The 24,926-nt window shown below is 36.8% G+C and overlaps 1 protein-coding gene across 3 annotated transcripts in view; it reads left to right on the plus strand.

The window, feature by feature from the left end:
- JAG2 (jagged canonical Notch ligand 2) overlaps positions 1 to 24,926 on the plus strand; it is a 68,836-nt gene that overhangs the window by 31,499 nt on the left and 12,411 nt on the right. The window contains exons 5-19 of one of the 3 annotated variants that reach the window (XM_071745380.1): positions 752 to 812; positions 11,557 to 11,687; positions 12,073 to 12,192; positions 14,517 to 14,630; positions 15,440 to 15,553; positions 16,113 to 16,226; positions 16,763 to 16,809; positions 17,080 to 17,253; positions 19,576 to 19,726; positions 20,015 to 20,179; positions 20,885 to 20,998; positions 22,337 to 22,450; positions 22,831 to 22,944; positions 23,847 to 23,963; positions 24,805 to 24,832. In XM_071745380.1, the coding sequence (XP_071601481.1) occupies positions 752 to 812; positions 11,557 to 11,687; positions 12,073 to 12,192; positions 14,517 to 14,630; positions 15,440 to 15,553; positions 16,113 to 16,226; positions 16,763 to 16,809; positions 17,080 to 17,253; positions 19,576 to 19,726; positions 20,015 to 20,179; positions 20,885 to 20,998; positions 22,337 to 22,450; positions 22,831 to 22,944; positions 23,847 to 23,963; positions 24,805 to 24,832 (1,678 nt within the window). The remainder of the gene's footprint in view (positions 1 to 751; positions 813 to 11,556; positions 11,688 to 12,072; positions 12,193 to 14,516; positions 14,631 to 15,439; positions 15,554 to 16,112; positions 16,227 to 16,762; positions 16,810 to 17,079; positions 17,254 to 19,575; positions 19,727 to 20,014; positions 20,180 to 20,884; positions 20,999 to 22,336; positions 22,451 to 22,830; positions 22,945 to 23,846; positions 23,964 to 24,804; positions 24,833 to 24,926) is intronic. The other 2 variants (XM_071745381.1, XM_071745382.1) reach the window with 2 other exon arrangements.

The raw sequence follows: 24,926 nt of genomic DNA on the forward strand, positions 1-24,926 counted from the left end.
TTTGCAGTAGCAAAACATTTTACTAATTGATATTCAATAGTGGTGTTACTTCAGAGCAAGATGGTATATTGCATCTTTTAATGTAAGATTTTACTGAACAGTGATTGAATCATTAATGTTGTAGACTTTAATCCTGAAAAAAAGGCCTTGTAACACTATTTTTTTGCAAATGAAAAAAATAAAGTGTAATGGATGCAAAGCTGAAAGCTTTTTGATAGCTCTTATGTGAACAGAAATTCAGGCGTTGGTGTCCTTTTTAATGTACCACTCAAATCTGTTTTTCCTTCAGTCTCGGTAAGTAATTAGTGCTAAAATTACTTCACCTACTCTTCTTTCTGTTGAGGGCTTTTTGCTTTTGTTTTCTGTTCCTTTTAAGCAAAAAGCATATTAATGAGAAGGGAGAATTTTTGTAGGATATATGTATCTTTGGGCATAATGCCAGCCTTATACCAGCTTTAAAAAAAACAACTGTACTTGTTAAATGTTTCAGTGCTGACACTCTTGCTGCAAACCTATTCAGTAGCAAATTTTTCAAGGAGTTATTTTTCATAAACAGTTGTATGGGGGTTGTGCTTTGTGGAAGCTACCTGGAAGCAGCAACTATTGAAACATGGTAAAAGTTTGTAATTTGCTTTGCACAAGCAACAAATAGGCTAAGTGACAGAGCCTTAGCTGTGCTGTTCTGTATTCCTGCTGTATTAATGGATACCTGGCTGCCCAGACTGATGCCTAAACCTTTTTCTGTTTACAGCTGTATGTAAACAAGGATGTAATTTGCTCCATGGGGGTTGCAGTACACCTGGGGAATGCAAGTAAGTCTGCATGTTTGAGTATCTTCTCCTATGAGTACTGATCTTTCTAGTATTTTCTCTGTGTTGCTGCTATTTGAAATGCTATTTTAAAATGAAAATAATTCTATAAAAAACATGGAAATAGATCTGAAGTAGATTTTGCATTTGTAAAAACTGCATATACTTCATACTGTTCTGCAATATCTTCTATTTTTCGTACATATAGGACCAAACAGGTTTGCTTCATGTAATCTAGAGCTATGCCTTTATCAAATAAGTGAATAATATTTTGTTTGTTTGTTTTTTCTTTTGAGAATCCTTAGGACTTTTTAAAATTTTGCTCCCCTCAAAATAAAAAGGGGAACATGCTTGTTGGACTGTCACAACTAGGAAATGCTTTTATTGCTAGAGTAATCAGTATATATCTTTGAACACCAAAATATAATGAAATTAGTTTTTCAATTAAAAGGGGTTTTTTTGGTGGTAATGGAGAAAACAGTAGCAATCCCAACTTGAACTTTCTATTCAAGTGAATGCTTTTTGTCCCTAAATCTGGGAGTCTGAAATGTTCCCATATCTTTGTGATGAAGCCTGAAGTAGCCTTTGTGGTAGCAAAGGGAGTTGATGTTTCCTTTTAAAAGTTTAGGCATCTAACACAGTAGGTCAAGGGGAAATGGGTGTTATTTTTACAAAGGCTGTTGACGGAATAGGACAGGTCTACTTGCAAGCTTGGGTTCATGTGGAAGTTCCTGAGTTTGTGTTCAGATTTGTATGTGTCATTGTAAGAGTGGGTTTGTGCAGTGATTTGTCTGTCAGCTGTATTGAATTGGCTTGCTTGGAATGTGGAACTCAACTGGCTGCCAGGACCCCCAAGAGATGACAAATACTGTTTGTGGCAAGCTCTGATAGTTTAAGGGATTTCTGCTTCATCAGCATCCTACTAACTACTGCATCATGGAAGTGGCAGAAATAAGATGCAGGGTACTTAGCTTTGCTGGGCTCAGAGCTTAGTGGGGCTGGAGTGCCAGCTTGTGAGCTCTGGCATCTTATGTGCAAACAAGTCCCACCCAGCTGGAGAGCCTGAATTTTCTGAGAGTGGGTTATAGCAGGTGACAAAGTCTTAAGTCATTCTAGTAAAAAGTGGCTTCTTACTACCCTGAAACATCAGATGCTGCTGACTTGTAGAAAATTTAATGTGTTGTAGCTCTCAGATCTGACTGAAAGCTGTAAATTCCAGGCTATGAAGTTCAGTACTAGAGAGCATATACAGTTTCATTTCTGAAGAGCTGTAAAACCTCCCCTTAAAATATTTTTTTCAAGGCAGATGTTTAAAGCACAGCTTCCTTTATTCAATCATTCAAAAGAGAGTATTTCTATTTAATGTTATTTGTTTTTTTTTTTATATAGTTAAATATTTTGCTTGTGATTTCAAGTATTGTGTGCCCTTACTGCTGTTGGTGGTGGATTTTTTTGTGGTGGTGTTGGGTTTTTTTGTTTGGTCTGGGTTTTTTTAGCTTACAAGTAAAGGTGATGGTTGAAAGCTGGGCCAGTATCACTTCTGCCTGAGTAAGAAGTTCTCCTTTCCTTGAGCCTTCTGAGAACACATTTTTCCCTTTGAGAACCTACTCTAATGAATTTGGATTCATGTAAGGGTATCAAAGGGGAGTATCCTTAGATAGTGTCCTAGAAGTCTACGAATGTTTGCTTTCCAAATGCAAGGGGCCTTTGAATAAAGGTGAAAAAGCAACAGGCTCAAGCAAATGCAAAACTGTTCCCTCCTCGGGGGAGGTGAGAGGGGATGGTGCAGTTTTCTTTTCTCTTTCATTTCTTTGTGATACCAGTTGTAGCTGGGAAGAAGGAAGTTGGAGAGGCAGCAGAAAGTTTAAAGGAATATAAAACACTTGAAGGTGACGGGCTAGGTGGCTGTGGTACCTTTTTTAAAGATGTCTGTCAATCAGTTGTCTTGTGAGTGAAGCCTTCCCTTACAGAATATCGCTGATGTGAGGAAGCATCTGGCATCACAAGCCTGGGTGCTCCCATTTAAGGCTCATGAAAATAAGGTTGAAGCTGTAGAATGACTCTTGACCACAAATTTCACTGTTTTGTAGGATGGATTATCTCAGAAAGAAAGGACTTGGGGAAGAAATAAAGGACTTAACTGTTTCAGATGGGTTGATCTGCCATCTACCTTCTTTCTTAACACCTGCTGGAGGGATAGATCTGTGATCAGCAGTTGAAATAAAAGTATGGTCTGTCTGTACAGCCACTCTGTTTCCAGTATTGTGGAAATTTCTCAGCTACCTCTTTACATGAGATTAAGTAGATTGAGCTTGTTTAGACAGGTATCTTTAGCCTATATTCTGTAATAGTTGCTATGCTGTATTAGAAATTTAGCTTTTAACCCAAATGGGTAACACTTTCTGTAGAAAAATTGTGCTGTGAACTAAAAATAAGCAAGGCTTACAGACATGACCTTTATCTTCAGCAGTACAAAGGAAGCTGTTATTTAAAAGAAACTGCTATGTTTGGTGCTATTGAATTATAATCTTCATCCTGGTTTTTGGACAGTTGCCACTGTCATTTAACAGGTGAAAACAGTGTCCTTTTAATTCAGAAAATGAAAATGTGAGAAAAACATGGGTGTGAGATGTATGGAAATCTACTAGTGCCAATAGCTACTTGTTTGCCAAAATCTGCTGTGGTATTTATAAATAGAAAAGCTGGAAAACGGTTTCCATCTTCAGCTTGTGTGAACATGCAGGCAACTGAAGCGATGGCTCTGAGGCTTCAACCCAGCTCTGAGAGCAAGGAGCTGCCCTCCATCCTTTGTTCCAATGTAATTTAGAGCTGTTCTTGGATTAAATGTTAAACCAAAAACAGATGTTAGAAGTAGGTAAATGACTACGAGCTGTTAATAAAGGATATGCCATTAGCTGTTAACTGTATATCATCTGTTGGATGTCGTTCATGTACCCCTTGTTTTGAGGAAGTTAATCTTGTGAAGTTTGCCATTTCTTTTGTTAACCTTTCATCAAAGAAATGGGGAAAAAAATAGCGAATGACCTGATGCCTCAAAATTATTTTGTGTTATAGATGGGATTGGGTGGTGGATTTTGTCATTGTGGAGACAGGTCAGAAAAAGTAATAATTTATTGAAAAAATAATTTTTTATTTTATATATTTATTTTATTTTATATATTTTATTTTATATATTTTATTTTATATATATTTTATTTTATATATATTTTATTTTATATATATTTTATTTTATATATATTTTATTTTATATATATTTTATTTTATATATATTTTATTTTATATATATTTTATTTTATATATATTTTATTTTATATATATTTTATTTTATATATATTTTATTTTATATATATTTTATTTTATATATATTTTATTTTATATATATTTTTTTATATATTTTTTTTATATATTTTTTTTTTTTTATATATTTTTTTTTTTACTTTTTTTGTTTTTTATTCATTGTATAATAATAATTTATTGAATAATAAGCAAAATCACATTCTTCAGGAAAGCAAAAGCAGGTTAGCTGAATCCTGCAAATATATGAATGTGCAATCCTAAAAGCATCCCTTTACCCATACCTAGGCTCAAAGTGTTTGGCCACTAACTTTTTTTTTTTTGTTGTTAGCCATCAGTGGCAGGCCAAATGGTCTTGGTGTTTGACTTTGTCAGTGCAGAGTGGTAGGAAGGATTGTTCAAGACACAATAGTGCCAAGCCATGATTGGTGCTTTTTGGGTGTCTGTGTCATTTTAAATACTTAAATTCCATTAGCTGTCTAGAAAAGAATGAAGTTTGATCTAATGACTTATAACTGGCTTAGGCTCAGTCACCTTATGGAACTATCAAAGTTGAATATAGAGAAACCACAACCGACAGTTCCCCTCCTTGATTAAAACTGCTGATCTGAGATGTTTTGTACCACTCAAACTGTCAGTGGGCTTAAAGGCTTAAATCCTGCACTTCCTTGTGATCCAGAGTGGTGTGAGTTTGGCAGAAGTCCAGATACGCCTTGTGTCTGGCCTACATTGTCATATTCCTGCCAGGAGGGTGGTATTTTCTGAAGTCTTTCTACTTTTCCTGTTGCTTTGGAATGTTTGAATTTCTCTCTGAAGCAAAACAAAAGGAGTCAAATCTCTTAACACTGCTCAGCTTCTGAAGCTATGGTAGGATCTAGGTTATCTCTTGGGAAATGCAAGTCTTGCTTCACAGAACTCTGATAAAAATGTCCTTAGAGTGTGTAGAGCAACTGAAATGAATTAGAAATGAGATTGTTAATAGTAATCCAAGAAAGTGTATACTTTTTTTTTAAAGTGATTGTATACTCTGTGTTTGGAATGGTTTTACTCAAGAATTACTGTATGGGACAAAATTTTGGGTTTCCAAGGCCTATGACTTCTCTGTTTTTATTTAATCACATATCTTATGTTTGTTCTGTTGAAACATTTCTCCAACTTCCTCCCAAATGCCATGCTTTTTGCAGTCCTGGTATTCCCCCTCAGCCCTGCTGGAGAGGCTGATTTCTTGTTTCCAGCAGTGCCTGCAGATGCTGTTGGCCTCTCCCAAATGGTTTTGCTCCTTTAGTCTGTCACTGTAAGACCCACAACCTGCTCAGTTCTTTTTTGGTAGTTTCTATACAAAGATTTAGGAGCAAAAGCCTGAATTGCACGATGAACCAAAACTACCTGGAGTGTTGGGGGTATAGCAGTGTTTTAGAGATTCTCTGTTAAAAATTAAAGGCTTGCATAGTCTTCCTGCCCTTTTCAGTAGGGAGGCCTAGCAGTATGACTAATCTCTTGCTTGTGTTTTCATGACAGTTGAGTGGATAACATGGTTAACATCAGCATTGAGGAACTCTGCCTAAGCTTAAAAAAAAAAAAAAAAAAAAAAGGTGGTGGTTCTTGTAAACTCATTCTTGAGTATAAGAAGTTCTGGTGAGGCATCTCAAAGAAGGTTACTGAAAGGCTGTAGAGGACTATGTAAGTTACCTTGCCTGTTACCATCAGTGGTATGCATTTATTATTTTATATCCTAGTGGCAGGTCTGCTGGGGTTGTTGGCAAGTATTTTTCAAAGGGACACATAAAGTTAGATGGAAAAAGAATCTCATGTTTTGTTTCTGTATTGGTCAAGAAACTGAGGCACAGTCTGCACTTGCTTGTTTGGGTGGTTAGTGGGTAGAAAGGCACAGAGCATCCTAAATGGGGATGCTGCTTCCAGGAGGATGTGAACAGGTGTACTGAAAGTAAAATAATGTAGTGCTTTAACCTGTGTCTACAATAGTAGGTAGCAGAGACAAATTAGATAAGTAGATGAAAGTGGCATTGAAAACCCAAAATCCATACTAAAAAGATGTTTTTATTTTTTAATTTTAGACTTGCTCTAGTCTGTTCTTGTGGACTGAATGCCTCTTTGCAGGTGGAACACATTAGGTGTGCTCCTGGCATACAGTGTTTTACATTACCTTAGTTTAACCTAAAAGGAAACTAATTTCTTTGTTCCAAACTATCTTTGTGATGTGAACCAGCACACTGTCAAAAGTAATGATCAGGCAGTTCACTTAAAAAGCATGCTCCTGGTGTGAACTAGTGCAAATATAGACACTACTTACTACTAGGTAACTGAGCAACCCTTCTCCATATGTTCTGGGTAAACAAGCTGGAGCCATCCCCTCTGTCAGCTCCTTCACAAGTCTGTAAATAGTGGAGTGAGAATGTTAATTTTCAGTGACTTCCAGTGCTAGAGGAGAAAAAAGTGCAGGAAAAGGCTTGTATTTTTTGTCTAATAAGAAAACTGGGGATGAGAGGAAAGGTGACACGCTTTCAGGTCGTGAAATTACATAAGTTCATTAATGAGTATCTTTTCCTTCCATATTCACAAAACCATCATGCCTATTTCAAAAGCAGGGAAGTGGAAAAAGTGCTCCTGTGACAAATATGAGTACTGTATGAGCTATAACATTGAATCTGGATGCTCAGAATTGTAGGATGCCCTAACAGCTAGACCATATTGCTGTCTGCTATGCAACAATTATTCTCTTAAAAGATTAAACAGACTTTCTTATAGTTATTTTAAGTAAATAACTAATATAAAGCTATTGTTCTGGCCTATGCAACACCATCCTGTTCACGTCATTAGAAAATTTAGTGGTTTTTCATTTAAGAGGGTCATTTCTTCCCCCACCCCTGAATGATGCATTTTGCTTCTGCTCTTAATGATTTGCTTCATTTTCCTGTGTTGAGTGTTTTGGCCACAGCTTGCAATTGAAATATGAGTGGGAGAAGCTCCCTCCAAAAAGCTTGCTTAAAAAATTACATGTAAATATGGCACAATAATCTTCACTTAAGCTTTTCTAGGAAGTGCAAGATAGCATTCAGGCATTATTTGTGGTAATGAAAAGTTTATGCCACATTGCCTGTGTCTTCCCCAGGATTATTTTGATGTAGTTTCAGGCTATGTATTTTGACTTGAAAAGTGGTTTGGTTTTGATTTCCTTCACATCAGTGGTTTAGGTGGACTTGTGTATTAAGTGCTGAAAAAGCTCTGTAGCTAGATGTAGAACATCTACACTCTGATGTAGAACATCTACATTTACATTCTGTAAAACAGAATTTATTTAGATATACTCTCATTCTTGTGTACTACGAGCATTTTTGGAAGGCTGACCAGAGTAGATTAGTGAACAGATGAAACCTGTGGCAAGAAGTTTCTCAGGCAAACTTTCTGCCAGCGGTTTCTGAACCAGAAGTTCAGGACTCTCAAATAATCAGAAGTGATTGAACCTGGAGAACAAACTGAAGATAGTACAAAAAAGCTGAGTTAATACTCAGTGTCGAGAACATCTGAAGTTTTTGGTTTGTCACAGGTGTTTTTCTTTTGGCTAGGGAGGAGTTAAGCAAGGTGCTGAGCAACCATGGATTGCAGACAGTCAAGATCTGGGAACAACTCTTTGCCATTCCACATCACTTTCATGACATCCATTGTGTGATTACCATAAAATGATGGAGGCTGCAAAATCCCACCTCCTGCTCAAAGGTCTTGTTTAGACTGGATTGCTCAGGGCCTTTTCCTCACAAATAATTTACCTGTTTACATACAGCAACAAACCATCTTTTGAACACCTTGTGCCATCTGATTTGGAAGTGCTCAAATTAAACCCAGCTTTCACTAAATAATTACAACACAAACATCCTCAGAAGAAAGCAAAGACCAGTGTATAATGGGAAAGTATAGCTCTAGCAAAACTTCTATTTTTTTTTGATTTTTGATAGTTTAGCTTTTTGTCTTAAGTCCAGGAGAAGCAAACACCCCAAATTTTCTTTCCCTTTCTCCTTTCCTCACTTCCCCCACTCCTGTCTCATACTACACTGGTATCTTTGAACTGCCTGTAATTCTAGATGCTTCTATTGATACTAAGTTCGCTACTCTAAACACAAAGAAATTTACTGTTGAAGGTCTTTCTTCCTTGACTTGGAATTCAGCAATTTGAAGCCCCACTTGCTTATAGTAACCAAAATACTCCATGAGTTGAATTATTGTGGTGTTATCTACTTGTCTATGACAACAGTATTTTTCCTACACAGTTGCAGTTTCTCTAATCTCAAGACTAAACTCTTATCTAAAAGCTTTGCTAATGTCAGCCCCTGCTAAATACCATTCCTCCAGCCTTGTCTTCAGATTCTTGTTTTCCACTGCCACCAGACTCACATCCAAGGAAAATGCAAGCTGTGAAGCATGTCTGTAGAATTACCATGATCTCTTCTGCAAATTCTTGGTTTCAAGATAATTGCTAATTATTCTTCTATTCCTATTGCACTCTCTTTGTGCTAATCCTGACCTGAAGGGACGCTTTGGTCTGGGAACCAGATGCCTGTACTTCAACCTTCCATCAGGAAGTTACTAAACTGTAACAATCTATTTATGGTAGCTTCTTTTGTGCTGCTAATAACCCAGCAAAGGCTGAGATTAAGCCATCTCTGATTTTGTTTTGCGTGCATTTGGTTGTAAAGACAAGTGAGAGCCAATGAAGTCAGCAGAGGGGAAGGACAAAGGAAGTAGAATCTTGATTCCAGTAAGAATTTTCTTTGTCCGTTGAACAATGGGGATCCTTATGAATTCTCTAAAGTTGGCTTTCTTATTTATTCAGATGTTAAAAATTTAGGATTGCAGAAACTTCCAACACATTTTTCTTAATGGGGAGTGGCAGGGAAGAAGTAACTTGAGCCCACCATTAATTGCACTGGTGGTTTCCTTTTGGCCTTTGCACAAGTGGCTGTTACTTGAAAAGGAATTTTGTGGGTTTTTTTGTTTGGTTTTGGGTTTTGTTGTTTTTGTTTTTTTTTTTAACTTGATGATGTTGCTTTTTTATCTGCCTTTTCTACTTCTCATAATGGATCATTAGCCTTTTTTCATCCTTTTGTTTTGGCTTTATATTTTTCTTGTAAATTACAATAAATCCTCATTTTTTAATTGATTTCACTTTATTGATCAAATCTTGATCGAGGGGTGGCCAAGATCCATGTAAACAGTATCTTTTTAGAAGGAAGTGGAATTAAAGCTGCTCTAGCACCTGCTAATGTAGGATGCGACCAGACTTCCTGTTCAAGAGGAAATCCTAATTTACTCTTCCTTGTAAACTGAAGGCTGATCAGCTTACCACATAGTAACCTTTTGACTTATAAACACTGTGTTCCTTTTGACTGCTTTTAGCCTCTAGAAATTATTTCCCTTGGGTTCAGTTGTAACTTCAACAGTAAACTTTTTGACTTTGTTGAATATCATGAAAAAGCAACAACCCTTTCCTGCTGAACTGATTTTAATGCAGTCAAGCATACCTACAAACTCAAGTAGGTACTTAAGATGTCTCAGATTTTTTAAGGAAGTAGCTGTATTTTCCTTTGCACTCTAAATACAAAGAAACTTGTTATCCATTGGGTATGGAAAACAAATTGAGTTATTGTGATTTGCTTTGTGATGCAGGCTTTCAGCTCTTGAAAAATGGTTGTTATATGTGGGTGGGAAGTTGGCTCTGGCTGGAATAGTCATGGTGAATCACTGGCAGTAGTGCCAGGTTTGGCATGGATGGAGGTTTGGGTTGGGGCCAGTAAAGTGAGTTACAGTGCTTTTTTTATCATTTATTACCAGCCCCTGAAAAGATTTTTTCTGTCCTTAAGGAGGAAGGAAGAGATCAAATTTAGCAGGAGCAGTATGTGTTTCCTCTTACTGCTAATACAGCAAAAGAAAGCTGGTTATGAAATCATGCATGTTCTCCAGGCTTCTGACAACCTTGATTAGATGAGCCATTGGAGGTGTCTGGATTAGGTACACAGCTGAGGCTTTCCTTAGGGATCCTGCAACTGTGAGGTTTTGGAATGAGGAGCAGATACTGGGAATAAAAGCTCAAAGTTAGTTCTAGAACTTAATATTAAAAAATTGCATTGTGAGAATGTCCACGTAGATACCTTCTGCTTCTGTAGAAATTTAAATAATGGGCTGCCAGCACAACCTGTTCTGTTCCTCTGGGGAACGATGCAGCTTCCTGAAATGGTGGAAGTGGATTGATTCACAAGGAACCAAGACTTCTCATTTATACTTCTTTTCCTTGTCTTCTCTCACCACATTTCAAAGACTTAAGGATTTATTCTCAGTTGTTTTATGGTATTCAAGGCATGTTGACAATAGAAGGGTGGTGTTAAAACTAAAGGAGTTTTCTGTCTTTGCTTTTTCCCCTAGGCTTTAGGGCAGCACTGGCGTGCATGTGCCCAGCTCCTTTCAGAGTGTTTTTATGCATCTCTTTGCTGGTAGTGTGGCTCTTAAATTGTTTATAAGACATGGTCTTAAAATAATAAGCAGAACACTTTTTGTTGACCTGAAAGAGCAGTCTTTTTTATTAAAATGCGTGTGAAATAAGTGTTTAAAACCCCATACATTAGCCTGTGTCTTTCTTTTTTCTGTTTTGGGTTTTTTTTCTTTTTCTTTTTTCCTCTAAGTTCAGACTGTTTACACTTGTAATATAAATCGGTGCTTTTGTTAGCATAATTCTGTTACAGATAGCATAAAGATACTGGTCTCTGAAGAAGTCTTGTCACAGAATTTCAGCTCTGTTTAAAACAAATGAATTATTAATAGCTTTTGTTTCTGTTCTCTCTCCTCATTTCTCCAAAGAGCACTTTTGTTATATCACTAGAGAACACTGAGGACATAATAGTTTCTCAAGAGAATCTTTTATACAGATTTATTCTATGTCCCAAGAAAATTGACAAGAGAGCTGCCTTTCTGGCTGCTCTGGTCTTTCAAGACTGTAGAACAAACTAGCTAATGTCTTGAAATCTATCCTTACACACAAAAAAAAAAAGCTGTGGTGCTTGATGGAGTAAGCCAGCAGTATCCTTTTGTAAAGTAATTTCAACTTCTGCGTATCAATCACAATTTTAATTCTAGTGTGAGATGATTATTTTGAGAGAACAACTATAAATGTACAGTTCTCATAATGCATAGTGCTTGGTGTTGTTTGTTGCCATGATATGTAATATGGTTGAGGAAGCAGAGTTCCAGTAAGAGGTTCAACAGGACTAGAATGTCCCTTCTAAAAAGAAGTAAAATTTTGTCATCTGTTGCACAATGAACAGTTGATCTTGTTCTTGAGAATGGTAAGTGTAGTGTTCCAAATACCTGTAATGCTGATAATGAAGCATCATGTTGCTAACTTTTAACATGTGAACTTACATCTTAGGTGTCATTATGGTTGGCAAGGACAGTTCTGTGATGAGTGTGTCCGCTACCCAGGCTGTGCTCATGGGAGCTGTAATGAACCATGGCAGTGTAATTGTGAAACCAACTGGGGTGGCCTGCTCTGTAACAAAGGTACTTAACATTAATGTACAGGAAAAATAAGTAAAGTTGCATGATTAACTGATAACTCAATAACCATTTTTTTTTTCTGCTCTTGTGCAACTACCTAAGTATTTCTGTGCCTAATGTTTTTATAGCAGATGGTACCTAAATGCCTTAAGAACAGGAAGCTTAAAACAAAAGGCTTGGAGTGGTCATGACTCTTCTAACTCCTGCAGTCATCTCTTGAGCATCCTTTCCAGTTCTGTGGATAGCAATGAGATGACAGGCTAGCTAATGGAGTATGGGGTTGATGTGGGTACATGATGTTCAAGCCAAAAAGGCATCTGTATGTTTGACTGGGAATGAAAAGGGTAAAATTTATGTTCCCTGTTGACCGACACTCTTCTTTGTCCAGATCTGAATTACTGTGGAAATCACCATCCCTGCCTGAACGGTGGAACCTGCATGAACACTGAACCAGATGAATATCGCTGTGCTTGCCCAGATGGCTACTCTGGAAAAAACTGCGAAATTGGTACTTCTGGATGTTGCATGTATCTTCAGAAAACTGAAACACTTTTAGGCATTGCTGTGTTCTAGTTAGCCATTGTGGCATTTTTGTGTGCTCACTGCATTTTTGTTTTGTGGAGTGGAGAGGCTGTTTTCTCCTTTCCAGAAGCTTGGCTTGGTATCTGAGAGGGCAAGTGTGAAAAGTGATGGCATGCAACACTGTCCCTTCAGCTTGATTTGTTACTTTGTGTGACAGTGGGGATATGCCATCTCCATCTCTCCTATTTAGTGCCTTAGGCTTGCTATTAAAAAAAAACAAAACACTGAAGACAACAGAAATGGTGCAGCAGTTTCCTTTGGATTTAGATCAGACCAAGAATATTTTTTCCCTTTGGTTTCGTCACTTCCTTAATTCAAACATCCAATTTGGGCTGTAGTCTTATGGAAGAGGGTTTGAGGTACACTGTCTGTTGTTACCTTTCTAATAGCTACCCATTTGTTTTATTTTGTCTTCCTTGCAAACGTGCATTTTCAACAAGCTGAGGACTGAGGAAGGTAGTAGTGATGGGCACCTCAGTTTTAACTGTCATATGGAGTTTTGGCCCAATTTTTAGCTCTCTGAATGTGATGACTGTCCTTTTTGATCAATGGAGACATGATTTTTAATATTATCCTTTAATACGGGGCTCTTAATACTTTCTGAATACTAGCAGATGTTAACTACTATGGAAACCTGCTCAGGCCCTCCTAAGCAGCAGTCTAAATAAAAGGTTTGTTTTCCCTGTTCCCATTGGCAAAATGGAGAGAAGTATTTTAATTCAGCTTCTACTTCAGAAGTATGCCTTCTTGACTAGAGTCTAACAGATCCATGTCTGTCCAACATGAAAAACTGCTTCCTAATTCAACCACACTACAAAGATAAAATTTTGCTTTTTTTTCATGTATATCTCTATCTGTTACACAAAGATCAAAGTTTTCACGTGCTGGAGACTATTTTGGTATTTGGAGACTTCCTGACTATTCTGTCTCTGGCTACAAAGGTCAAGTGCACAATTTGTATTTCTCTCCTGTTTTCCTTTAAAAATTTGGTATTTAGAGAAAAATTAGGACTTTTGGTTCAAATTTTTCACCTTTAATATTCATTTGGGTGTTCTGCAGTGGCTTTCTTTGCCATGATGGATTGTTAAAACCTTTTTAAAAATGTGTTATTCCTACTCTTCTTTCATTGAATTTTGCTGTTCTTTCAAAGTTTTAAGTGTGGGTGGAAAGAACCCGTTATTTAATTTCACTTAATTTTTTGGCCTCTATTTCATGAAACTATTATCAGCAGAAGGGTTTCCCATTTATCAGGGTAGAGATAATCTTTTAACCTATATTAAGTGCTTTGTGGTATTAATTATACTATCAAAACTTGAATTTTGCTTCAACTGGTAGAATGTGATGCAAAATTCTGGCTAAAATGGATGAAATTTTGTCTTGGCTTGCTCTAAGTTGTGGGTGGGAAGCACTTTGCCTCTCTAAATAAGGAGGAAATGATGAAGGGAGACATATTTGTGTACTGATTATTAGCTGTAGATTGGTATATGAGCTTCTTTAGGTACTACTACCTAGCATCCTATACAATGTAAATTCAGTTTGCAAATAAGAACATCCTTGAAAGAAAGATACCAAAATATAAATGCAGCAATTAGAAAATCTTACCTAGTAAGGTTGGTTTTTTTTTTTTTCTTTCTAAAAGCTTCCTTGGCTTCTGAATATCAAAAGTGATGGCTTACTATGTCCCTCTTCAGCTTGACTCTTGCTTAGTGCAACTTCTGCCAATGTTACAGCCCTACATGGAGTGACAGCAAGCAGTACTGCCTGTAATTGCCTGTAGCTCTATTCTTTGCTGTTTCCAAGGAACAGTGTTAGAATGAAGCTAAACAGATCTTTGTTATTTAAACTACTACTACTGTTCAGCCCTCTGCATACAGCAGATCTTTTTTGTCTCACTGAAGAAAGAAACATAGCAAAACAAAAACAAACAAAGAAACACCCCAGACCTGACAGGAAGCAGTAGATTAATGGGGAATTTCTCTAGCTCCTGGAATATTAAGATACATGAGAGACCTGCCTACCTGCAGACTTTCTAGAAGTAGATGAAAAGAATGCTGAACCTTCAGTGAAATCTTGCTTCGTTCTTGTACTGGCAATCTTAGTTTCTGCAAGTGGGAGAGGGAGACTCCAAACTTCCATGCAGGCATCATGCTCTTGGTCACTTTTAATCAGAATACAGTTTCTAAGCATATAAGTTCTTAATTGATACTGGAAGAGTATTCAGCAAGAATATCTTTCCCTCTTTCTTCCCAGCGGAGCATGCTTGTGTATCTAATCCCTGTGCTAATGGTGGAATTTGTCATGAAATTTCATCAGGCTTCAAGTGTCACTGCCCATCGGGGTGGAGTGGACCAACATGTGCTATTGGTGGGTATGGATTTATGGACAGGTTGGTTTGGAATGGGTTGATGCATCGTGCCTGGTTCTCATGCTCTGTGGGTGTGGAATTCAGTGTTAGCCTCTTCCCTTACCTGTCTTAACAGCTGTGTGCTGGGTGGGAGCCTCTGCAAAGACCAATGGGACTGTGCAGCTGGCACTGTCTGTTTGCATTTGAGACCTGCAGGTTATCAAAAACATATCTGGACTGTATCCAAAGAAATGCCTTGTTGTCAAAGCTTGTTGGACAATTTCTGATGCTAGCTGATATAAAGCAAAACACCACATGGTTTCACTTTGAGATGTAAATCTGAACATGAAGCGTTCTGTTCTTAAAGTAGTAGAAGAATAGATTTACTCACTTAATTGCTTCAGTGTCTGTTTTGGAAGACAGGGGAGCAATTTAAGTGTATTGTGATCCTATGTAATTGGTTTGCATATTACTTGTGATTTGGAACACCAGATTTTTATCTATTTTTGAACAGAAACTATCCTTAAAAAAAATACTGAGTAAACTTGTTATGATCTAGGGACGTGATTTTTCAACTGATGTGTTAATTGTTGGCAGATTAACTGAATTGGTGTTGCAGATAGAAAGTTGGAGAGTTTCTCTCTCCTCTGTCTCAAAGATGTGAGAAAAGCCTAAGTAAAAATAAAGTTAGAAACATCAGTCTGTTCCTAAACTTATTTGTTTGTATGTTCTTCCCCTTCATCCCAAATTAAGTTTTTAAAAACAAAACAAAACAACAAATTAAGCCAATTTTAAGCCATGTAATGGAAGGCACACTTTAACTTTCCAGATATTGACGAATGTGCATCTAACCCTTGTGCTCAAGGAGGGACCTGTATTGATGGGGTTAATGCATTTGAGTGTATATGTCCACAACAGTGGATTGGAGCAACATGTCAGCTTGGTAAGTAATTACCTTGAAGTTTGGAAGACCACTGGATGTTATTCCCAAGTAATTAATAACTCTGAATCGTTTCTGACATTGTGATTGAAGAAAGCATTGAAGATGTGTGTGCTATTGGTGTCTTAGCTCATTTTAACAGACCTTGAAGGCAGAAGTTTCAAGTGAACCTGCAACTACTTAAGCCCCAATTTAAGCTTACTTAAAATACCTCTTCCAGAATGTCCCATTAATTTTCTGTTTCACAGTATAGCATTGGTGATGGTAACTCCTTCTTCATGGTGGCAGAACAGAAACTATAAGCTTGTGGGGGCAAGAAAAGGATTTGCCCTGACTAACATACTGCCTTGATTTTTGGCAAAGGGAAAAGTAAGATACTAAGCATGTGCTGCTACAAACAAGTGTGCATTAAAAACCTATAATATTTAAATGGTTTTAGTGCCCTTTCAATGTTATATTATAAGCTTCTGATGCTTGAATTGCATGCAAACTTTGCTTGGTGCAGTGGTAATCTGTTTCTGGGTTTGTTCTTTATTCTCCTTTCTTTTATCTTCTTTCACAGATGCTAATGAGTGTGAGGGGAAACCCTGTGTTAATGCTTACTCTTGCAAAAATCTCATTGGTGGATATTACTGTGACTGCATTCCAGGATGGACAGGAGTAAATTGTCATATAAGTTAGTATTTCTTTAGTATATATGTTAACCACAGGATGCTTTTATTCTTTAAAAAAAGTTTATGATGAATGATAGCATGCATATTTGTACAAGAAAACAAAACAAATACAGCCAGGATTTCCCTAAATTTCAGCAATCTAAATTGACAGTACTGTCTAAAAATTTAGAAAGATAATTGCTATTAAATTGAGCTTATATGCACACTTAGATAACTGTAATAAATCTCTCCTGACTCACTCATACCTGATTCTGAACCAATATCATGTATTTATTCAATGTAATATACTTGTTGGCAAAAACATTGCATATTAAATCAGCTGATAGCATTTGCTTTAATTTCTGTTTCACCATAATAGAAATATGTATTTTCTATTAAAGTATTTAAAATTAGACTCAAGACATCAAGCATTCTTGCTTTCTGCTGAAACATCTAGAAAAATAATTTCTGAAATAACCTGCATTTTTATACTAGACCTCTACTTTCACAGCTTCATCTTCAAATATAAATTCTAATGCTTTGCATATTTTATCCATAGATATTAATGACTGTCATGGACAATGTCAACATGGAGGGACTTGTAAGGTAACTCCTATTTATTACATGCCATGTTGAAAATAAATCTCGTTCTGCCTACTTATGAATTCTGTAGTGTGCAATTACTGGTTGGTTAAATGAAGTTGTATATTAAGTGTAGTGTAGCATTTGCAGACTCCTGCTCCTTTTCATGAAATTTTACGTGGTGCTACTGCAGTCCACAAACCCAGACTGTAGATATAGCTTGGATTCTTGTGTGCAAGTTGTATCAGTAAGCAAAGATTTATACTTTTTGCCTTTTTCTCCCTTTCTGTGAAGGATGAAGTGAATGGTTATCACTGCTTATGCCCTCGTGGTTTCACAGGAAAAAACTGTGAGATAGAAACAAATGAGTGTGAAAGCAATCCATGCCAAAATGGAGGCCGTTGCAAAGACATGGTGAATGGATTCATTTGCCTGTGCTCCCAGGGCTTCTCAGGAGTCTTCTGTGAGGTGAGGACAGTGGTGACCTGACTGTGATACCTTCCATGGGTTGAATTCTCCAAACAAATCTGGGTTTAAATGGAAGTAACCCAAGGATCTAATGCATTACAGACTAATGTACTTGTTAGTTGGCACTGAATAAGCATATAATGTGTGCAGTGCTGTTGTAGCTGTAATACTTAAATTTGCAGTCTGGTAAACTGCAAGCTGTTGTACATAGGTGTTGGTTCTTGTAAATGTTTTGAGGCTGTAAGTATTCCTTAATCTTGAAACATTTTCCTTTGCAATTTTCAGGACCTGTATTCTTTTGTTATGCTAAAATGTAAAACATTTCCATCCTAATAACTCCGAAGTACATGATTGGATTATCTTTCAAGATATCTGGCTGTTGGTAGGAGTGTCCACGTAACTAAAAGCAGGCAGATAGGGAAGCATTGGCTCCCAGAACTTGAGGTTATTTTAGGAATGTGTAGAGGGATTCTCATCTGAAATACTGAAGTGCTAGGGATAATCCATAAAGTAATTCATTATAATGAAGATCTGCCTTTTTCTAGGGGGGACATTAGGCTTTTTTTTTTTTTTTTTTATTGTCCTAAGTATGTATTTCTTGGCTTTTGCTGATAGCCAAAATCAGGTGTGTTATGGTTAGTAAGACAGTGTCATCTGGAGGCATTGTGTTAGAATTTTGTTGTATTTGCTCCAGAATTTATTGTAGAGGTCATTGGAGTGATCTTCCTTAAATGTTGAAGTAATATTATTCTGAATTATTTGCATTGATAAAGAAACAATTCCCTCCTTTTATTCAAAATCTAAAGGCTGCACATCCTGACCAGGGTAACAAAACTGGAGAAGTACCTAAGTGCTCGTGTACCATTTCTACAGAAGGATTATTGCTTGAGTGCTTTACTCTTGGCTGATTCATACCATACTGTGTAATTAAAGTTTTAGCAAATGTGTTTGAATAATAGGGGTAGTTGGCTGCTTGCCTTGTGTGTTGCAGGAAATATCTACCATTGATTCCAGATGCTAAAGTATCAGCTACTGAACTTGCATTGGGAAGGGGAAATTTACACTAATGGAAGGAAACAAATGGAGACATCTGATAGAGATGATAGAGGAGATCTGAGAATCTTTCTCAGACCTTAGATGTTTTTTGTAGTTTGCTTTGAGTGTTCTGTATGAGAATGCAAAAGAAAAATGCTTGCTGAAAGTTCTATTGAAGCTGGAATTGTATGTACTCCACTGAGTTAGATACTTAACACCAGTTGTGTTCCTTCTGTTTTGGTTAGCTTTGGATTTTTCTCCTGTTTAGCTACAAGAACTACTGAAAATAGTAACCAAATCCACTATTACAGTTAATTTTATGTCTGAGTTTCAGAAGGCTATCTTTCTCACAACAGAGATGAGAGAGGAAAAATTCACATGTGGGGAGGAAAGAAGTCCTTAAGAAAACCAGTTTGGAAGAAAGATACTGTGGAGTAACAATATCCCTTCTTAGGCCTCTTTGTGGGTTTTGAAGTTAATTTAGGGCATCACTAGTCAGTGATCTTATGTGTCAATCTAAGATGTAGAACAAGCAGAATTGCTCTGCATCAGTAATTTGTCTGTGTTAAGGGTTATGCTGTGAAATCTAGATTTAAGGTTTTCTTTTTCAGTGGTGGTAAAAAGATGGTAAAAAGTGTTAAAAATGTACATAGTCTCTCTGTGTCTAAATTGGCATGGTGATAGTATTTGTAAGAATAAGGCCCTGAGCTGCTTGATGTAACTAGACTTCCTTTGAGCAAGACGTGGGAGTAGCTGACCTCTAGAGGTCCCTGCCATGTGTTTCTATAATAGATTCTATGTGTTAATTGAGATGGGAAGAGAAGTTGCTCTAGAGAATAGGATTTTTTTAAAGGTTCTTTCTATTTTAAGTTTCTTGCAGACAAAGTTGACAAGTGCACTGGTGTTTAACTTGCTTTATAGCAGTTAGTATGTGGGTGTGAAGGACACAGAAGTTATTTTAAATCACACCATAGTCACAGTAAGATGTCTGCTAACAACTTGTTCTTTGCTAATTAAGTTATTGCAAATGTGCTTATTCAGCCTCCTGCAAAGGAATATCTTTTTAGCAGTATCAGAAATGCTTTGTGTTACGATTGGTTAAAGTAACTGAATTTTTTCCATATTGCAAGGAGAAATGTAGTATATTTCATTCATAACCTTCTCAAAACTACCTCAAAACTTGAGGTACCACGTAAATTAGCTTCATCTTTGCCTTTGTTACCAAAGATAATACTGCTTACTCCTGGGAAATAAAGCAGCAGCTGCTAACTGTGGTCTCTCTTACAGATGGATATTGATTTCTGTGAACCTAACCCTTGCCAGAATGGGGCTAAATGCTATGATCTGGGAGGAGATTATTACTGTGCCTGCCCTGATGACTATGATGGAAAGAATTGTTCTCATCTCAAGGACCACTGCAAGAACAATTCTTGTAAAGGTACCTGCTGTTGTCCAGAAACTTGTCTTAATGCATTGATGATACATCAGATGACAAAACCAGTATTTTTGGAATAGCATAGTGCAGAAATATTTTGATTGTACTCCTGTGGGCTTTGTGAAGTAGTAAGGCAGTGAGGGGTGCTTGTAACAGTCCTTATTTATAAAAGGGGGAAAGGGTAGCTTGGAGTTAACACGACCTTTAAGTCATGATTAATCTGAACTTTTTGAAACTAACTACTGATCAGTGATGCAGATTTTAGTCTGATCATATACTTTTCATTCTCAGTAATAGACAGCTGTACAATAGAAGTCTTCACTAATGCTACCCAAGAAGGGATCCGTTTCATTTCATCTAATGTTTGTGGGCCTCATGGACGGTGTATTAGTCAACCAGGAGGAAATTTTACTTGTGCCTGTGAAAGAGGTTTTACTGGAATATACTGCCATGAAAGTAAGTGGGAGTGTCTTCTAAATTATTTTGTTGCTCTAACAGTTCCTTGAAGTTTTTGTTTTGAAGCTTTACAACATACAGTCATTTAGGTTTGAAATGATCTTTAAGATCATTGAGTTCAGCCATAAACCTGACACTGCCAGGTCCTGCTAAACTGTGTACATGTCTTTTAAATACCTTCAGGGAGGTATTTAAGAAGAAAACATTAAGACTTTAATAAAGTTGCATAGAGCATTGTTTCAGGTGTACTGTTTGAAATCCAGTTTCTTCTGTTAACAGTTGCCTCTTTGTAGTGGTTCATACTTCCTCTGTGAGAGAAAACTGATTTCAGTTCCACTTCAGTGTGAATGTATCTGTACCCAATGCATTTATATACAGTCTTATAAAAAGGCATGAATTTCTCCAATGTGGGGATGATAAAGAAGGAGTAGACACATTGACAGCATAGGTTAGGTACATGTGCATTGCTGTTCCAGGTATTTCTTGAGCACCAGGCTGGTTTTGCCAGGTAAACTTAATGCCCTGGTTCACCCTTTTGTATGAGAGAATACATCTGCAAACCTTACCAGGCTTGAAAACAGTTTGAGCTGTTCTTGTGTATGTACAAATGGAGTATAGCATTGTGTAGCTATTCTAAACACAAGTGTAGCTCACTTCTCTAGGGTAGATGAAGACAGTCTTGAGCAATAGTTTCTTTTTTTATAGATATCAATGATTGCCTTGGGAAACCTTGCAAGAATGGCGGGACGTGCATCGATGAAGTTGATTCATTTAGGTGTTTCTGCTCAAGTGGCTGGGAAGGAGAATTGTGTGACACAAGTGAGTACTGCTAAGTATTGAAGTGTCAAATAAAGTTACAGCTTTGTTGAGATAATTGGTGGTGGTTGGTATGTTACAAATAATAAAGGTTAATTTTTCTGTTCCATAGTAACAGTCTAACCAGTGTTTGCAAAATTATTTTCAAGAAGGTTTTTTGGTAGCAGCTTTAAAAGGCTCAATTTGTTTAATAGGACTGCATTCTGATTCTTTGGTGCAGTACAGGATATATCTCAGGAGAAGAGAACTTTTCTCTGCTGAGGAGAGGAAAAAGTTGAATATATTCTCTTAGGGGGTCTATTTGGTATATTGCTTTTATTGGTCTAAGCATATGTACTTAGTACTTTATATAAGTCTGTCACTGCCCCACTCATAGACAGTAGTTCCCAGACTTGAAAAGCTTTTTATTTTCATGCCAGTGCAAGCTATAATACGCTTCCACCTTACTGAAGGAATTCATAAATTTAAAATCTACTCCTGTAATAAGAAAAGTACTGATGAAGCCTGAATTTTTACTCTGTAAATATCATGAGTCAGGATGTTGTGTTGCTGCTTTGGTGGGAACAGACCTTTACTCTTGCTATCCTGGCTTAAGACATATTGGGCCTCTGTTGACAAAGTATACTAGGCCAGTTCATGGTTAAATTATCTTAAAGGAAGCTGGATTTTGTTCTTTTTTCACACTAAAGCTAATTGTAAAATGTGATGGCAAGGACTTGCTGGGACTTATTACAGGACATGCATCAACTGAGAAAAAAAGGCTGAGAAACTTTTGTCAGCTATGTCTGTCAAAAGAACTTTTTGCTGAGATGAAATTCAGTCTGGAATTATGATGTTCTACCTAGTAAACATCTGCCTCAAGAATTTTCTCTACAACTCATCTATATGGGTAGATAAAAAAAATTCATGTATGTGTATATATTATGTTAATTTGAGACGAAGCAAGAGAGGGAGCCTTAACCTACTGCCTTTTGTGCGTGTTCTAGGTTAGAACTCCTTTCCAGGACATTGCAGTGCCTACTAGAAAGTTTTCTTTGAAGTTATACCTGTTTGAATACAACTTCGAATATAGCTGTTTGAAAAAAAAAAACAACCTACTTTGGTGCTGTACTTAAAATCCTGAATTATGCTTTTTCTCTTAAGCTGTCAAAAGTCTTTCATAGTTCACATTGTTTTGTATTAAAGCAAAAGTTTTTCACTGCTTGTATAAAGATAACCTCTTAGCAAATAGGAACACTTTTCCTAAGCAGCACACAATTTCTTTCTTCTATAAAGAAGCATTTTATACTTTCTCATGGCCTTGTCTAGGCTAGATCATCTAATTTGAATAACTCTTTCTAGATTTCAATGACTGTTCTCCCAACCCATGTCACAATGGTGGCCGATGCATTGATTTGGTAAACGACTTTTATTGTGAATGTAAGAATGACTGGAAAGGCAAAACTTGCCATTCACGTAAGTGCTCTTTGCTTTGATCTTGAGTTTACCCAAAGATTTGTTCATTCTTCTCATGAGACTAGAGTTCCTGAAATTTAAAATAAAACAATTGCAGCAAAATAAGTTATATTGTCATTACTTTATCTAATTCCTCTGCAACAAAATGAAACAATTGGAAAATGTATTCCATCACAAAATCTAGTGAAACAGTGCCATAAGAGATGCCCTTAGATTGCACTGTTTGCTTGCTGTATTACAGCAAGTGAAACTATGTGTTCATGGTACTTTTGTGTTTAAATATTAAGTTTCTCTAAAAAGTAATTTTGTGATGAAAAATGTTTGGTCTTAAAATTCTGCCAGACCAATGGAAACTAAAACTGTTTTCTTGTGATGTATAGGGGAATATCAGTGTGATGCCAATACTTGTAGCAATGGTGGAACTTGCTATGATGATGGAGATACATTCCGCTGTTCATGTCCCCCAGAATGGATAGGAAGTACTTGCAACACTGGTAAGCTTTTTAAATTGTCTGATAATGAAGCCAGAAATACTGAAGTGTTTAAATAATAACTTCACTGTTTAGTAAGTAGGCACATTGTTCTACTTGCTGCCTAGTTCAAAGCTGTTCCAGTTGGCTGGAGACTGAATCTTAGAGTAATTTTTCCACTGTCTAGAAGAACATCACCTGGCAAAGCACTGATTTCTAGGAAACTTTTTTCCACAGGCTGCTTACATGTTTTTTACATAGCTTCTCCTAAACACATTTGGAACACTTGGACTTTCCTTGACTTTACTATTAGTCTTCCGAGATCCTTGTGTAAAGGACTTAGTTCCCTGCTTTGCTTGAAGTTCATAATGTGAATAGGTTTGATCAGGGGAGGTGTATGAGCAGATGTATGCAAGAAAAATGAAGTGGTTCTTCCAAGGAGATTTGCAGGGCTACTGCCTTCTGTAGGTACCTACTCTAAATCTTTCTGGGGATTGAATGTAGCCTATGTGGTACATTTTTCTGAATATGCAACTTCTGTTGGGGCTAAGAAGTTGGATGAAGTTAACTTTGTATAGCTTTTCTCCTTTTTAGACACAATTGTAATATTATATGATTATAAAGCACACTTAATGGGCTGGGTAACTTACTGCCAAAGTAGTTCAGAAGTATTTGAAGCATGCTTAATCAGGGAAGAAAGTTTGTTTTTTTTTTTTTTATTTATAAAACTTAATGGTTCAATCAAATTAGGATGATGGCTGAATGTAGGTGAGAGATTTTCATGTGATGTGACTAATCGAAGTCTTTCTGACCTACTTGTAAGTCTTGCACTGCTGACGTAATTGATGTTCAGGATTGTGATATTGACAGGTCCACTTGGTAACTTTGTTTTCTGTGCTAAATTGTGACCTTTTCTGTTTTCAAAGCTAAAAACAGCAGCTGTATTCCAAACCCTTGCATGAATGGTGGAACATGTGTTGGCAGTGGGGATTCCTTTTCTTGCATCTGTAAAGAAGGATGGGAAGGACGTACATGCACACAGAGTAAGACTTTCTCCTTTCTACCCCCTCCAGTCCTCTGGAATATTAGGAGTGTCTGGCACAGAGTTGTTAACTGAAACAAAGCAAGTTTATAGAATTCATGTGCCAAAATACCTGAATCATTCAGGGTGGGAGGTAGGGCAATACTTGAGTAATGAATAGAGAACTTGGAAAAGTATGTGCAAAGGCAGGCAGTAGTGTACATACCATCATTTTCTGAGGGTAGCAGTTAACTGCTTTGATAAATTAATAAAATTAGTTGGTTAGGTGTGGTAAAGCCTGCAACTTTGATATTTTTCTAAGGCATGCCATAAATATCTAAAAATCATAGATCTCCAAATCTACTGTGGAATGACTTTTGCGCTGATGTGTGCCCTAGTTAGCTATTTTAAAGTTGACAGTGCTGGTATAAATGCTAACAAATAATTCTGAGCCATCTGTAATGGGAAAGATTTGTTTAAGAATTCTGGCTGGTTGCATTGTATACATGTGAAGTGCCAAAGTAGTAGTAATAATACTTCAGAAAGCTTTTAGAGCCCGGTTGAATTATCCACTACCAGTGCAATTGATACCCTGTTTTATATTGGTTATGTTGTCATCCTGTCATGTTATCATGTCTGCTGTTGAAACACCAAAATACACTGAAGATGTAAAATGTGCATTTGTCAGTCTGTAAAATTTAACGTATTTCATTGGTCTGTCAGGTCTAATTGAACGTTCTTTGCAAATGTCAATTATGCTTTTTTTTTTTCTCATCAAATACAGTGTCCCTTGAACTATAATATTGTACATTACAAAACAAAAGCTGCCACTAGTTACACTAGTCTGTATTCTTTTTTTATAGATACCAATGACTGCAACCCTCATCCATGGTAAGTATGCATATTCCAGTTCTATACCTATGTAGAAAATAAGTGAGCACAATAATGTGAATTTCCATTTCATTTTAGAGGTAATTCTACCACA

Source organism: Heliangelus exortis, chromosome 5, assembly GCF_036169615.1.
Source record: "Heliangelus exortis chromosome 5, bHelExo1.hap1, whole genome shotgun sequence".
NCBI lineage: Eukaryota > Metazoa > Chordata > Aves > Apodiformes > Trochilidae > Heliangelus > Heliangelus exortis.